We start from the raw sequence: 15387 nt of genomic DNA on the forward strand, positions 1-15387 counted from the left end.
ATCACATCATTGTCACCTGAGAGTGCAAACAGGACCCAGCCCTCAGCGGGCGGGCGGGCGAGAGGGGTGAGGAGGTGAAGGGGAAATGGAGGGGCAACTGTGAAGGACATTATGGGGCACATGGGAGTCCTCACACTATTGTTGCACTTTCCTGGAGCTTCAGAATTTTTCAAAATAAAACCATGTTCTAACTCTAGGTAGAAGCTCCTCGTTGCAGAGTGACACACAACCATATCTTGAAACATGTTGTCTCCACAACCTTCAGTGCCCCCAGGGAGTGGTGCTGACGTCCTGATCCCAGCTGGGCCCACTCTGCCTGTCCCCGGCTCAGGATGTCTGGTGCTTGTGGCCGAGTGGCCCAGTCCCGGTTCCAGGATGTCTCAGGCTCACCCCCCTGCTCCACCACCCCCAGGCCCGGGGTGCACACAGAGGAGCAGGGAGCAGACCCCCAAGAAGTATTGTCAGGTTTGATCTGAAGACGTCCAGGTGGGACCCCCACCCCCACCCCCGCTGCAGACCCCGAGCCCTTGAGACCTCGCTGGGCTTCATTTCCTACAGAGCAAAGGAAGTCACATCAAAAGAAGGAGCAAGCTAGAAAGCCTGGGACTCGAGCGCCGGAGAGGAGTCACAGCCCTTTCACGGCCGGCTCGGGCTCTGTGCCGTGGGAGCCGTGCCCTCACTCCCGCCCCTCTCCCAGGACGCTGCCAGCTGGAGCGAACCGGAGGCTCCAGTATCTTTAAAGTCTGAGATGCCCAAATGCCGTCTTGTCCTCCAGCTCCCCTTCTGGCTCCACAAGTCATCTCTTTTCAAATGAGTCTTGGATAAATGCTTGCTGTCAGCTCAGAGGAAAGTCCACACCAGTGTCCAAATGGGTTTAGATCCATCTGAACCGGCACTGAGAAGCCAGCTCCAGAGTCGGACGGAGGGTGAACCTGGGACTGACTTGGGGTCCCCGGAACTGTCGACCTCCCCTCTGCAGCACAGGCAGCCTCGGCTGAGGGACGGGAGGGTGGGAGGTGGGGGTGTCTAGTGGGTGGTGGGGGTTGAGTGGAACACAGCCTTGGCCAGGGGTGGGGAGAGCTGGGCCTGCAGCCTTGGAAGGGGGTTCCTGCCTGTCCTCCTCTAGGAGGACCCAGAGCCCGGATGAGAGTGTGCTAAGGCCCCGCCCGGAGAACTTTTCCCTGTAACCTGAGGACTTTGCAAAGACGTTCCAAAAACTACAGCAAAAGAAAGCAGCCTGCTAAGTGAAGCGGGGAGCCGCCGCCAGACCCAGCAGGGTCCTCCGCAGTAACAGCACGGATGTTCAGGAAAGTAACTGGGAGCCAGACAAGTGGACAAACCCTGACACCAGGGCCAAGGACCTCGCCCTGGGCACGGGCAGTCTCGGGAAGTCTCCCACTGGAGACAGGGTGCACCCCACCAGGAAAGTGAGAATGCGTCTGCAGGAGGTGGAGCCCTGGCCAGCACGGCCCGAGGGGGCTGGGGTGAGTCCTCAGCCATGGTCTTGAAAGTGGAGGGCCCTGGGCGACCACACTCAGAACAAACTGGGCTGAAACCCCAAAGACGCTGACCATTGAGGAGGTTCTTCCAGGGGTGGCGAGGCGACTGGCGGGCCTCAGCCTGATTTCCGGGGAAGGCAGAGCCAGTCCAGATCAGCCGCTGGAGGGGCGGGGAGAGAGGCAGGCCCAACTCCCGGGAGGCTCGCAGCCTCCGCGATCATAGACACGATTGTTTAAATTTTCAAAAAGGAAAGTGGCCTGCAGTTGTTGGGGACGAGCATGCCAGACCGTCCCCCACGGGTAGCCTGTTCCCGAAGAGGGTGGAGCAGCATTTTATAACTGGCCCAGAAAGGAGGACCCTGCCTCTTTCTTGTGAAACCAGAGTCTGATCTGTGAAAGTACAAGTGTTGCTCCCGACCTGAGACTGTACACGGAGGAGATAAAGAGGTTTTGGCAAGCTGGAAGAATTCACCCTCTGTTTGGCAGAACATGAGAGAGGTGCCACCGACACGTCGACATGTATCAAGCCCCTGGGCACTGGGGATGCAGACACCAGACCCACAGCTGCCACCACCCTCTCCCAACCCTGTCCACGGGCCACGGCTGGAGCCCAGACGCCTGGCACCCACACGGCGGTCCCCAGACTCCCCGAGGGCCGTCAGCCCCACAGAAGCGCTGGAGAGGCACACACCTCCGCTGGCCGTGTGGAAATGTCTGAAGCTACCCCTCCGTCCACCGCTGCCCACATACACTATTGTGTCTCACCCGTGTTCGAGGTCCCTGGGGGCCCAAGCAGCCAGTCCCGGCTCAGCCGTCAGGCCCCAGGAACAGCAATGACTCTCAGGCCACGGGGCTCCGGGCCAAGTATCTCCCCTACCCTGCCGTCCCTCTGCTATCTCTGATCCAGCCCCTAGGCCCCTGGGCTCTCCCCAACCCCCACCCCCAGCCCGGCCCGAGATGACTCAGGGCATGGGCAGGGCCAGCACCAGAGCGACCCCGCCCTCTGGCCTCCTTGTACGTTCACAGGAGTGAGTGGACTTGACGCCACTGTACTGCACACTCGCATACGGTTAACATGGCCAATTTTATGTTATGCGTGCAGGGAGCGAGAGGGCCACCATCACCGAGGGCCACCATCACCAAGGGCCACTGTCACAGTCACCAGCACAGGGCCGCTGTCACAGAAAGCCCTCTCCCCAAGAGGGCCACACCTGAGCTCCCGCCATCAGGTCATCCCATCTTCTCCACAGAAGCCTCCCCCCTCGCCCCTGTTGGGGGGCCCCCCAACCACTTCTGCCAGATTCGAATCCATGTTCCACCACGAAAATGTTTCATGTGCCTCAGTCCACCTCTCCCCACACGGCGCACAAGCATCGCTGCCTCGGTCTCCAGAAGTGTCTCGTCACGCACAGCTGAGGCTCGCCCCACTGGACTGTGACTCCCCGTCCTCTCCCCAGCCCAGGACCACTGTCTGCTCTGGGTCTCTATGGATCTGACTCCTCCAGACCCTTGGGTAAGGGCAGTCCTGCAGTGTTTGTCCTCTTGTGACCAGCTCAGCACAACGTCCTCGGGGTGCACCCCTGCTGCAGCCTGTGTCAGAGGTCCCTTCCTTTTTAAGGCTGAATAACATTCTGCATGTGGACTGGCCACGTTGTGTTTGTCCATCACCCACGGACGGACGCCTGGGTTGCTTCCTTCTCTTGACCGTTGTGAACACATTTTCTTTACCACGTGACTTCCCTTCTGTCAAGTGGTGTGGAACACTTTCCAGGGTATTTGTCTAAGTGAGAAACAGAAGCGTACATACTGCGTTACTATTTTTGTAAGAATCACACGCGCACACACACGACTCTGGGAGGATACGGGAGACACCTCGGTTGACAGAGGAAGGGGGCTGATTTCCGCTGGCTGCGCCCTGGACCCTCTAGGTTCCAGCACTGCCGAGACAAAAATACTTCACAACCATTTAAACTAAACGGCCGCCGCAGCCAGGAGATAAGCAGGTCACGCTCGGGCGCCCAGGAAGGTGATTTGTGCCCTATTATTACCCACAGCGCAGATAAGGTGAGGGAGGCCTGTCCCAAGGTCACAGCCGGGGTCCTGTGGCCAGGGGAGAGGCCCCGCGCCCATGGGCTGGGGGCTCCAGGCTGAGTCTCCGTGGGACACACGCGTGTGTGTCTGTGCGCCGTGGACCCGGGGCTGCGTGGGGGCCGGGGGGCCACAGGCTTGATTCTGCGAAACGTTTCCCAAACTGGCCGAGGTGTCACCGCATGTTTTAAACTTCAAATCTGCCTGACGAACTGAACCAGACCACCTCTTCTTCTGCACTTTCTTCCCCACGAAGGGGAGAGAGAGGGAGGGATGCCCCATCAACCATCTCCAGGTTGGGGAACTGTCTCTTGGTTTAATCCCCTCGTTCATCTTTGGCGCGACTCACGTGAGAGCGGACCGAGGGCGGTGCTGGTGGGGGCAGCTGTGTCTGTAGAGAACAGCTTTTTTTGTGTAAATAGTGCACATCATTGATTACTATTTTCTCAGGGCAACGAGCTAAAAATACATTTAAAAAGCCCTGATTGCCACTGAAGGGTGCCGAGGTCAAGCGGGCCTCACAGCTCAGAACCACCAAGTCAGCCTGTGCCCAACGCAAGAGACAGACGCTCTCGGAGACAACGTCCACGGGCCAAAACCTGTGGTCACAGGAGCAGTGAGCTGGGAGGGCAGGCAAAGTCAGGGGACAAGACCTTCTAACGGCGACACTCGTCTTCCGAGGAGAACGGGGCCACGGAGCAGAGAAGTGAACCAGCAAGGCGCTGCCACCTCAGCCCGGAGGCCAGAGAGGCCAGCGGGCCGGCGGCTGCCGCCCAGACTCAACACCAGCAACGTGGTTGGTAGTCAGAGAGGAAGGCAGAATGAAGACGCTTCCAGGTGGGTGAAACCTGAGAGAGTTCCTCCCAAGCTGAAGGTGGCTGGAATGAGGTTCCCAGCAGAAGCACAGAAGCACAGGACAACCAGAGGGTGAGGATGGAGGAAATGCGTCAGAACACGGACCTCGTAAGCCAGCAACAGCCCAGGGTGCGAGTCTAAGCGGTCGAAGCGTTAAATAGGTTTGTGGAGTTAACACGCAGCAACGTCGGGAGGTGGGGGAGGCCCCGGCTCCTGAGCTCCGGGAGAAAGTGCTAATTTCCCCAAGCAAGCAGAGGGCAACCCCAGGGAACGAGAGAAAGCGCAGCTGACCAGGTATCAGAGGGAGAGAACCGGAAAGTAAAAAGCACACGCTGACAGCCAAGGAGGCGAGAGGAGGCGAGAGGAGGTGAGAGCGGGGCGCCGTGGGAGGCGAGCCCTTCCGGCTCCTCAGCTCCAGACGGCAGGCCTGACAGAGCTCCAGCGAGAAGCGGGCGCTGCCACACGGACAGTTATTCTGAGACGCTTTCAGTGGCGGACAGAACAAGTGGGCAGAAGCAAACACACGAGAAAACCAAGCTCAGCAGAGACAAAGTCGTGAACCACACACACGTGTAACGAGAGTGACAGGAGAACGCGCACAGAGGGCTGAAGACGCTCAGAAGTGGCCCTCTTTGGATACAGGGCCATTACAGATGCAAGGCCAGGTCTTGGGGACTCTGGGGCCCTGATCCAACACAGTGGGTGGCTTTAAAAGGAGAGATGTGGAGTCACCAGAGAAACACGGGGCGGGAGGTCAAGTGTCCACAGGGGCTGAGGGTGGAGGGATGCAGCCACAAGCCAGAGATGCCTGGAGCCACACGGGGCTGGAGGAGGGGCTGGAGGAGGGGCTGGAGGAGGGGCAGGAAGAGGGGCAGGAGGAGGGGCAGGAGGAGGGGCTGGAGGCGGGGCAGGAGGCGGGGCAGGAGGCGGGGCAGGAGGAGGGGCTGGAGGAGGGGCAGGAGGCGGGGCTGGAGGATGGGCAGGAGGAGGGGCAGGAAGAGGGGCTGGAAGAAGGTCAGGAGGCAGGGCTGGAGGCGGGGCAGGAAGAGGGGCAGGAGGAGGGGCTGGAGGAGGGGCTGGAGGCGGGGGCAGGAAGACCCTCCCCCGGGCCTCCGCTTGATTCAGGAGTTGTAGCTTCCAGACTGAGAGGATGCGTTTATATTGTTTCAAACTACCAGTTTGTGGTCATTTGTTATGGTAGTTTTAAGAACTTGATACACATAGTAAGAAGAGATCATGGAATCACCTCCAGGGTCCCCCGCAGAGGGAAGGGGTGGCCTCCAGGCGCCTGCACCCCAAGCGTCACTGGCCTCAATCAGGGGCCGGGCCAGGGTCTCCAAAGTCGCCACAGAACAGGCGCGGGAGCGCCCAGAGGCCACGGTCTCGGGAAAAGTCTCCGCGTCGGCTCCAGTGGGCTGCGACCCGCAAGGTTGCACAGGAAGGAAATAAAAGATTTCGGCTGAGATTACACTCGAAAACACCAGGGAGCCCGGCTTCCAAGCGCGGCATTACTCTTCTGCCCCGAAAACCAGGAGATTCAAAAGGAAAAGATGTCCGGCTGTCGGCGGTCGTCAGAGGCTGGGAAGCAGTGCTGCTCACTGTCACCGACTCCTGGCTGGGAGCCCAGGGGCAAGGTCAGCCCATGTGGGGGGGCGTCCGCGCCAGGGCAGCCCGGGCTCACATCTCCATGTCCCCTAGCAGAGAGAGTTAAAAACCCGAGGAGCTTTTGATGGCACCTCCACAATTTCACTTCTGGGCGTGTTTCAGAAGGTGGGCTGAAAAGTCACCTAACACTGTGCTTGTGTGGTTCACAGGAGTCTCGTCTGGTGCCTTCTGCAGCCGCATCAAGGTGGCCGACTGGCAGCTCCAGAGCCTTCAGAACCTTCCAGAGACCACAGAACTTGACCAGGTGACCGGTGGGGGCCCCCAGGGGAGGCTGGCTAGAAGGAGGTGCCCCCTCGGCAAGTGTCCTGGGTGGGCAGGCCAGTCTGAAGAGCCTCTGCGGGGTCAGGGGAAACTTGATGGGGGCCCTGAGCCCTGACACATGGGAGGACCCCCCCATATGGGCAGCAGAGTGGAAGGTCAGCCTGAAGTGAGGGAGGGAGGGGCTCAGCTCAAGTCTCCAAACCCCCAAGAGTGGACACCTGGTGGACCTTGAGTCGGGTGGTGGGGGGAGGGGTGGGGGTTCCACCCACCCCTGTGTGCAGCCTCGGACACACCTGGACAGGTGCGAGGAGAGACCCCCAGGCTTCCAGGGCCTGGGGAGGAAGCAGGGGGAAGCAGAGGATAAGGACCACCAGGCGTGAGGGCAAGGGGACATGAGGGGATGCAGCCATAGCTGGCAGAGAGGGAGGCAGAGCTCAGGCCAGTCTGAGGGGGGTGGTCCAGGGAGCCAGATGGTGGGGGCCAGAGGCCTGGCAAAAATGTGTCCAGGGAAGTGTTCTGGGGGCTGCAGTGAGCCCAGGGTGGTGGGGTGGGGATGGGGAAGAGACAACCCTGAGTTGAGCTGCAGGGTGAGCAGGATGGGAGAGGGTCTGGGAGTGAGGGCTGTGAGGCTGGGCTGGAAGCTTCTGGAACACCTCCACAATGCCTGGCCTCTGGGCAGGATCTGAGAGAAACCATGGGTGACCAGCAGGGTGCAGCATGGTGGACGGGGGCCCAGAGCAACCCAAGGACAGGAGGCCTCACAGGAGAAAGGCTGCAGGCAGAGCCCGCGCAGCAGGACTCAGACCTGACTGGGAGGCGATGGCTTGCACAGTCCTCCCGCCCCCTGCTGGCCATCCTGTCACTCGCCCCACGGCCCCCTGGAGGCCAGACGCCTGGATGCTGGAGCCTGCAACGGAGGGCCTAGGAGGAGGCCAGTGTCGGCACCACACGTGGAAGATTCTGGAAACTCAACCCCTTGCTGGCCTCACAACATACAGAGCCCCACACAGCCACCCTCCTTGTTGGCGGTCACCGCGGACCCTGAGGACAGCAGAGGCAGATGGCCCGGGGGCTCCCGGCCTGCTCTGAGCTGGGGCCTTCCCTGACCTCTCTCACCTCGTGGCCCTCACCTGGACCAGGTATGGTGCCGGCTCCGCCCTGCTCCCCAGCTGGGCCACCTGGGCTCACAGGCAGGCAGCCCGGCAGCAGCCTCCCAAGTGACAGTGCTTTAGGGCCAACCAGTGGGCCGGGAGGTCACCTGTGCACAGTCCTGTTTTCTCCTCTTTCCTTTCCATGGAGACTCCAGCTGCTCCCTGGACCCGCCCTTGGGCCACACTTGCCAGTTGTCCCAGCGTCCAGCCTTCTCTAGGGCTCACAGGGCCTCAGGAGGCGGTCCCAGGAGGAGGCTGGACCCTGCTCTGCTCCCAAGTGGCCCTGGACCACCGCCCCCCTGTCTCCTCCATCAGTTCAGGCCCCTTCTGCTACGCGAGGTCCCAGCCTCCTTCCCTCCAGGGGTCCTGAAGCCACTCTAGGATGACATCTGTGGTGCAGGCACCAGTAGGGGGGTGGCCAGGTAAGCACAGGGCGTTGGTTACATTTGAATTTCAGGTAAATACCGAGCTTTTGGGTATGCATGTCCCACAAATCGCCTGCCATGAGAATTACTTGTGGTTGTCTGAAACTTAGCTTTCCCAGCTCCTGGCGTCATCGGCGGGTCTGGCTGCAATACGTGGTGGCGGTGGGGGTGCAGGCAGACAAGCCTGCCCCGGCTTCAGGCCTCTGCGCCCACCTGCCTCTCCCAGGGGGTGGAAGGTTCTCACGTGTGCTCGTGGCACTCCACCCCACAGCCCCCTACCCAGGGACAATTCGACAAGAGGCGCCCAGCACTCAGGTGCACGTGGTCATCTCTTTTCTAGTCAGCAGGCCCTGCTGCAAGACCGGCAAGAGTGCCTGGCCTAGTGCCTCCAGGGCAGGTCCTGAGAGCGGTGCTGGCCTGCCACTGGGGGGCGCTCGCTGGCTGGCAGCCCCACGGCCGCATCACCGGGAAGCACCTGGAGACGGTCCTCAGCTTCAGCTTGGAGTTTCAAGCTTTCTTCTTCGGTGGAAGCTCAGAGAACTTAGCGACTGGGGGCTTGGCCCAGGAAGCACGGTGGATTCACACGGCCCAGCTGTCACTCTGTCATTACCTTCCTGAGTACTCCCAAGGTGAGCCGGGTTACAACCCTGGCCAACAGAGGCAGTGAGCACCTGGACAGGCTGGCTGGGGGTACACAAGTGCAGCGGAGAGAACGCTTGGGGGTGGCCCCAAACCTGCCCAGCCCTCGGCACCGAGGGTGCTCTCAGGACAGACTCCGGCCACCAGAGAGCAAGTGTCCGGATGCCCTGGAAGCTCCGGGCTGGCGTTGCTCTGGGGGAACCAGTCCTTAGTCCCCACGCAGCTCCAGTTCCCAGATGCCAGGCCAGTGACACGGTTCCAAAGTGTTCAAAACTTCAACACCTGTTAGGATGGCTATTATCAAGAAAGCAGACAATAACAGGCGAGGATGTGGAGAGATGGGAACCAGGTGCACTGTTGGAGAGAATGTAAGACGGTGCAGCCACCGTGGGAAACAGTGTGAAGATCCCTCAAAAGATTAAACACAGAATCACCACTCAGTCTAGCAATCCAGCGCCTGGTATTTACCCAGGAGAACGGCAGGCAGGGTCTTGGGGAGATAACCGCCCCCACGTTCACAGCAGCGTGTTCCCAGGAGCCGGGAGGCGGGAGCCACCCTGTGTCCATCAGCAGAGGGTGGGCGAACACAGCACGGTCCAATCATATGAGGAGATGTTATGCAACCTTAAAGCAGAAGGCAGTTCTGACTCCTGCAGTGACTGGGGGACCCTGAGGACGTGATGCTCAGTGAAAGAAGCCGGTCACAGCGGGACCCCACTTGCATGAGGGACCCAGGGAACCGGGGTCACAGAGACAGCAGGCAGGTGGTGGGGCCAGGAACGGGCTGGGGCCGGGGAGTTAGCGTTAATGGGTGCCCCTATCACTCTGGGGAGATGAGAATTTTCTGGAGGTGGTGGTGGCAGCCGCACACTGTGTGACTGTGCTTGACCCCACTGAGCTGTGCACAAAAATGGTTGAGAGTGAACTTTATGTTCTGTGTATTTTCACCACAGAAAGAAAGCTCTAGCCAGTGGGGGGCTCCTGCAGGTCCCACCCACCCCCAAGGTGCCCGAGGTCCAGCTGGCTCGGTGAGTGGTCACCAGGAGGCTCTTCTGGCCTCAGCACGCAGCATGGGGCCAGCGAGTCATCCCAGGCCCTCAGCCTGGCTCTAGCGCCTGCGGCTGTGGGACTGTCAGCCACCCCCACCCCGTGATGTCCACAGGGTCCCTGCCCTGAGGTGGGCTGTGCAGTGGGGTCAGCACCTCATTCCTTGCCCCCAGGACCCCTGATTCTCTCCTGAAACTTACTTTCCCTGCTCAGCCAGGCCTGGCTCCCCATCTCCTCACCCTGAGCCCATCCTTGGGAGGGCCCCACGGCCTCCTTCTGATCAGGCCACTTCCTGCTCCAGTCCCTGCTGACGCCTTGGCCTGTCAGACCCAGGCCAGCTGCCCACCTGGGCCAACTCAGCCCCAACACACGTGCACACGTGCACACAGACACACACGCACACACACACAAACAGATACACACGCACACACACGTACACAGACACGCACACACGTAAACAGACACACATGTAGACATACGTGCACACACATGTAAACAGACACACGTGGCACACATGCACACAGACGCACATGCACACACGTAAACAGACACACACACAGACATATGTGCACACACATGTACACAAGACACACATGGACACAGAGACACATATGCCCACACAGAGAAGTACACAGGTGTGCACACACACAGATGCACAGACACATGGACATACACAGATACCTGCACACACACACACCCACAGGCACACATGTACATGCACAGATAGGCGACACCCCCTAACAGACACCCTCCTTCATCTGGGCGTCGCTCCTGCCCCCCCAGGAGTGCGCATCACCCTCCAGTCCCCTCTCCCCCGGCATCCTCTCTGCGCCGCCATGGGACCCACTGCTGCCCAGCGCAGGGAGGTGAGTGGACCCTCTCGGGTGGCAGCTGGGTCAGACCAGGCGTCACAGCCAGACACCAGATGGGGTCGGGCTGCTCCCCTGGGACAGCTGTGGGAGGACCCTGGGGTCAGTGGTGAGCTGGGGCAGCCCGGGAGGCAGGGCTGGACGAGGGGAAGGAAGAGGCAGCGGCAGAGCCACCGCGCCCGGGCCCAAGGGCTGCAGGGAGGATGAGGGCAAAGGGCACCTCCGTCTGCAGGGTGTTTCCACTGCGGGCACACCCAGGGAAAGGGGGACTTCCTCCCCACACCCGTGGGCCCCCATGGCCGCCAGGGCCCGGCTGCGTGACAGGGCACTGTGTTCCTGTGGCTGCGAGCGGCTTATGACTCAGCGTCCACGGGCTTCTCTGAGGAGCAGAATGGCACCCTCCAGCCGCAAGGAGGCCAGTGACCTGGGAGAGGGACAGTCAGGGCCCCGAGAGTGAAAGAGAAAGCAGGAGGCACGTGCCCGCCGCCGCCCGCTTCTCCATCCAGCGGAGCAATCACCCCGGGACTTCTGCAGCGGCGGGGGCGCGGCTCTGGGGTACGTGCCTCTCTCGGACGGCAGGCGGGAGCGCCCCACGGGGCCTGGCCTGCAACGTTCCCCTGGTCACTGCGGGGCTCTGTCCCCCCGGTCCCCCTGAAGCACACTCTCTCAACAGCGGGGTGTCCACCCCCACGGGTGGGCACACGGGTCCCCTCTGGGAACCTAAACACAAGCCAATAACCGAAACATTCGAGTCCAGTAAGACCCAGAGCCCACCCTCCTCGCAGCCCCACCGCGCGCCCGAGACACAGTGACAAGGATCCACGGCCCACAGCCTCTGCAGCCACCATCCCCAAAGCCAGACCACAGCCTCAGCAGCGATGCCTCCCGAAGCTCGGGACTTGCTCAGCGATGCCTCCTCCAGCTCAGGGCCACCCTCGCCTGACCTCAGACGACGCCCACTCCTCACGGCCCCTCGGCCTCCCCAGGCCACGGCCCCATCGGGACACCTGCACCCCCTCTTGGCGGGGACCCCCTGCCACTCCTCTGCCCGTCGGCCTCTCTGTCAAACGAGTGGCACGGCAGGGCGACCCCCTCGTCCTGCTAGCTCGGGGGCACGGCCACCACCTACCCACCAGGCGGTCTTCACTCATGTCCACAGCCATGTCCTAAAGCTGGCACCGCTCCAGGGCCTTTGTCCTTGGTGGACACTGGGCAGCCTAGGGCACTGTTCCTGGAAGCAACCTTTGCAGCCGAGGCCCTTCCTGCTCACTCCGGAGCGTCACCCGTCAGGACCAAGGGGGAGGCAGCCGCCCAGTCCACCAGCTCCAGGACACAGCGATCCCTTCCCTGCAGGGCCCCAAGCCCGGGGCAGGTTCACAGGTAGGAACCCTGCAGACAGCATGCCCATGGGGCAGGTGCACACCCCAGAGGCTGGGGTACCCCTTTCTGCAGGCCAGTGTGCACAGGCTCGTCCATGGAAGGCAGCCTGCCAGGGGGAGACCCAGGCCCATGGGCCTGTGTGGCCCCAGGCTAGTCCTGTGGAGGAAGGCAGCCCCCGTGTCCGCCCGGGCAGTGTGGCCTGGCAGTCCCTGAGTTAGTCCTGACTGCCCCTCTGAGGGCCCCTGTGGAAGACCGTCTGGGCACCCTTGGCTCATTAACACCCCCAGGCCAGTGGACACAGGTGGACGGGAATGGAGGTGGGCCACTGGTATTGCCTGCTGGTTCCCCGGTCCCTCCCAGCAGCCCCTCAGAGGTGTCCTTCCTAAACGGGGGATGGGGGATGGGGGACAGGGCTCAGCCGCCACCCAGAGTGCCCAGCATGGCCTCTGCTCAGGATGGTGGTGCCGCCTGGTCTCCATCTAGTCCAGGGGGACAAGAGCTCTCGGGTCTCCAGGCAACGGGAAGACAGCAGCCCGGCCCTGGGGAGGGCTCAGGTGGCCAGCGGGGGAGGGGCCGGGAGCCAGTGGAGGAGGCTTCAGGGGAGGGAGCGTCGGTCCTGACTGTGTCAGGAGCACCTGACACAGTCCCTGTACATCTGTGATGGCTCAGAGTGACCTCGGGTGGACCACTATGGGGAGGCTATTAGGGGAGCCAGCTGGGTGCTCAGGGCAGGGTCACCGAGGAGGCTGAGCCAAGACAGGCCTATCTGGCGGGGGCAGTGGGTGCCTGCGGCCCTCATCAGCTCAGGCGGAACAAACCGTGTCCTCACGTGGTCATCCCTCTGTGCGCATCTGTGTCCTGGCCTCTCCTTACCAGGACGAGCTGGAAGGGCCCCCTTGTGACCTCGTTTCCCCTAACAGCCTGTTTAAAGTTCCAGCTCCACAGACAGTGACACGCGGAGCTCCTGGGGTTAGGACTCCTACAGAAGAATTTGGGGACGTGACTCAGTCCACAGTGGTCACAGTGGTCACAGCCATCATGGTGTCTCAGGTGTCACTGAGCTAAGGGTGGGTCTGGTGGACCCCCGCTCTCAGGGTCCCTGGAAGCCCCTCTGGAAGATGAGCCAGCGTGCAGTGTCCCAGAGCTTCCTGGGACACCTGGGCCATACCGGGCATCCTTCCCAAAAGAAGCCGGAGAAGCTCTGAGCTGTGCGGCATGTGCACCTCCCCCGATTCTCCCACCTCCCAGCCCCGCTCGTCCACCGAGGGCCCCGCCTGCCCTCGAGCTCAGGGCAGGGGCCCGGGCACCACAACCTGGTGTTGCACAGAGGCTGCCCGAACGGGCCCGCCAGCCACACAGACAGCAAGTCCAAGGGCAGCTGCACAGCAAGAAAGGACGGCTGCCAGGCTCCCCTCCCCTGCAGGGGCCTCGCCGCCGCCCCACCAGCTCAGTCTGCCCGGCCCAGGGGCATCCTCAGCAGAGGCCCCTTTGAGTGAAATCCACAAGTCACAAATTCCAACTTTAAACTGGTCCCCCCGCCCCGGACAGTTCTTGGCCTGAGCATCATCACTGCAGTTTGGAGGCAGGAATGCAAGCACGGAAACGTCGTGGCAGGTGGAGGGTGCGTGGTGGGGACACACAGGATGGTGATTAAATGATGGGGCAGGTTACCTGTAGGCAACTGGAAAGTGACGTCCGGGGAGCAGAGGCCACGGCTCTTCACCACCATGACGAGCGCCTGTCCCCCAGTGTCCACACTGGCAGGTCACCAGCTGGGGAGGGGCAAGGTGCACACAAAGCCACCCCCAGGAGAGGTTTCCACGGCAGCTGTTTCTAGCACTTTCTTCTCACTGTTGTGGTGGTAATTTTATGTGTCACCTTGGCTGGGCCATGGTGCCCAGATCTTGGGTCAAGGATTTTTCTGGATGTTTCTGTGAGGTGTTTTTGGGTGAGGTTAACATTTAAATTGGTGGACGGAGTGAGCAGGCTACCTTCCCTGATGTAGGTGGGCTTCGTCCAATCAGTTGACAGCCTGGACAGAATGGAGGCTGACCTCCCTGAGCAGGGGACCTGTGGACTCAAATGTCAGCCCTTCCTGATCCTCCAGCCCACTGCCCTCCCTGCAGATTTTGGACTCTCCAAGCCAGGGTCTCATGGACCAGTTCCTTAGAGTAAATCTCTCTCTGTATCCACACATACTGCTGGGCTTCTTCTCTGGGCCCAACACTACACATCCCACATCTTGTCTGTGAGCATCGCTGCTCCGTCCTGGCTCTGAGGGAACTTCCCAGAGCCCTTCAATGCAGGCTCAGCTCCCAGTGGGGATGATGTGGGGCCAGGTTGCTACAAGGCAGGGCTCTGGCTTCCCCACCTGGAGGACGGGGGCCTGAGTCTGCCCAGCTCTGGAGAACGTCCTGGAGGCCAGCTCCCCTCGTCCCCTTGCTCACTGGGTGGTCACAGGAGATGATGACGTGGTGTGGCCTAGCAACTGTGCCACTTGAGGACCCAGTGTGATGGTGGCTCTGCTGGGGCAGGAGAAACCTCACTCATGCATGTGCACGCCCAGAGACACACGTGCACAAACACACACACGTGCACACAGACATGCGTACACACAGAGATATATGTGTGCACATGCACGCAGACGCGTGTTCGCACACATGCACACACACACGTGTGCATAAACACATGCACACAGACACGTGTGCATACACACATGCACACAGACACATTCCCTGACCAGCTGGAAGGGTCACCCATGGAGTCATTTGAAACAGGAAGGTCCCTGGACAAACTCACTCCTACAAGAGGCCTGAACTCACACCCTGCAGAGAATAATTCAGATTAGCAAGGACCACTCCTGGGAACGCCTGCGTGGTGCGACTGGATTTAATCAATCTGGCCTCTCCCGGAAGACGAGACACAGGGCTCTGTCAGAGGAACAGGTGGGGAGGGGTGTTTCCTCTCAGCCTGGCCCTGCTCTCCTGCTTGCACTCTTTTGAGTACTTCCCTATATCATGGTAACACACAGACAATATAAAACGGAGCATTTTCAGGCATTTGAAAGGGCCAGCTCAGTGCCGTCAAGCACAGCCACACCGCTGTGTCACCGCCACCTCTAGAGCCACCTCATCTTCCCAAACTGATGCTCTGTCCTTGTGAAACACTACCCCCCCAGCCCTGGCCCCCACCAGCCCTCTGTCTCTATGGATCTGGCCTCTCTGGGGACCTCACAGAAACGGGCTCAAACAGGATTTGTGCCTCTGTGACCGGCTTCTTTCACTGAGCAACACGGCCTCAAGGTCATCCGTGTGCAGTGTGCCAGAACGTCCTTCCTTTTCAAGGCTGAATAATACTCCACCGCATGGATGGATCACGCTGTGTTTGTCCATCACCTGCTGACGGACGCCTGTGTTGTCTCCACGTTCAGCTGCTGGGAGCGACACAGCTGTGCACATGGGGTGCAGGTTCTGTCCATGTCCTCGCTGTCAGCTCCTCTGTGTGCACA

General features: G+C 60.9%; 1 protein-coding gene across 1 annotated transcript; it reads left to right on the forward strand.

The window, feature by feature from the left end:
• The first annotated feature begins 1433 nt into the window (after positions 1-1433).
• On the forward strand, positions 1434-9032 carry LOC116662834. The gene is made up of 6 exons (XM_032477360.1): positions 1434-1484; positions 4085-4203; positions 5667-6076; positions 6257-6351; positions 7078-7941; positions 8285-9032. Exons 1-5 carry the CDS (start codon positions 1434-1436, stop codon positions 7291-7293), a joined length of 891 nt encoding a protein of 296 aa, XP_032333251.1. The 3' UTR covers positions 7294-7941; positions 8285-9032.
• Positions 9033-15387: the final 6355 nt, after the last annotated feature.

This window comes from Camelus ferus, chromosome 3, assembly GCF_009834535.1.
Source record: "Camelus ferus isolate YT-003-E chromosome 3, BCGSAC_Cfer_1.0, whole genome shotgun sequence".
In the NCBI taxonomy this organism is placed as follows: Eukaryota; Metazoa; Chordata; class Mammalia; order Artiodactyla; family Camelidae; genus Camelus; species Camelus ferus.

Excerpts from the sequence above, each read along its gene's own strand:
- LOC116662834 (XM_032477360.1), top strand. The coding sequence starts at position 1,434 with ATGCGTCTGCAGGAGGTGGAGCCCTGGCCAGCACGGCCCGAGGGGGCT. Across the intron at positions 6,077-6,256 it reads GCTGGGAGCCCAGGGGCAAG|GAGTCTCGTCTGGTGCCTTC; the intron begins GTCAGCCCATGT and ends TGTGGTTCACAG. Across the intron at positions 6,352-7,077 it reads AGACCACAGAACTTGACCAG|GGTGCAGCATGGTGGACGGG; the intron begins GTGACCGGTGGG and ends GGTGACCAGCAG.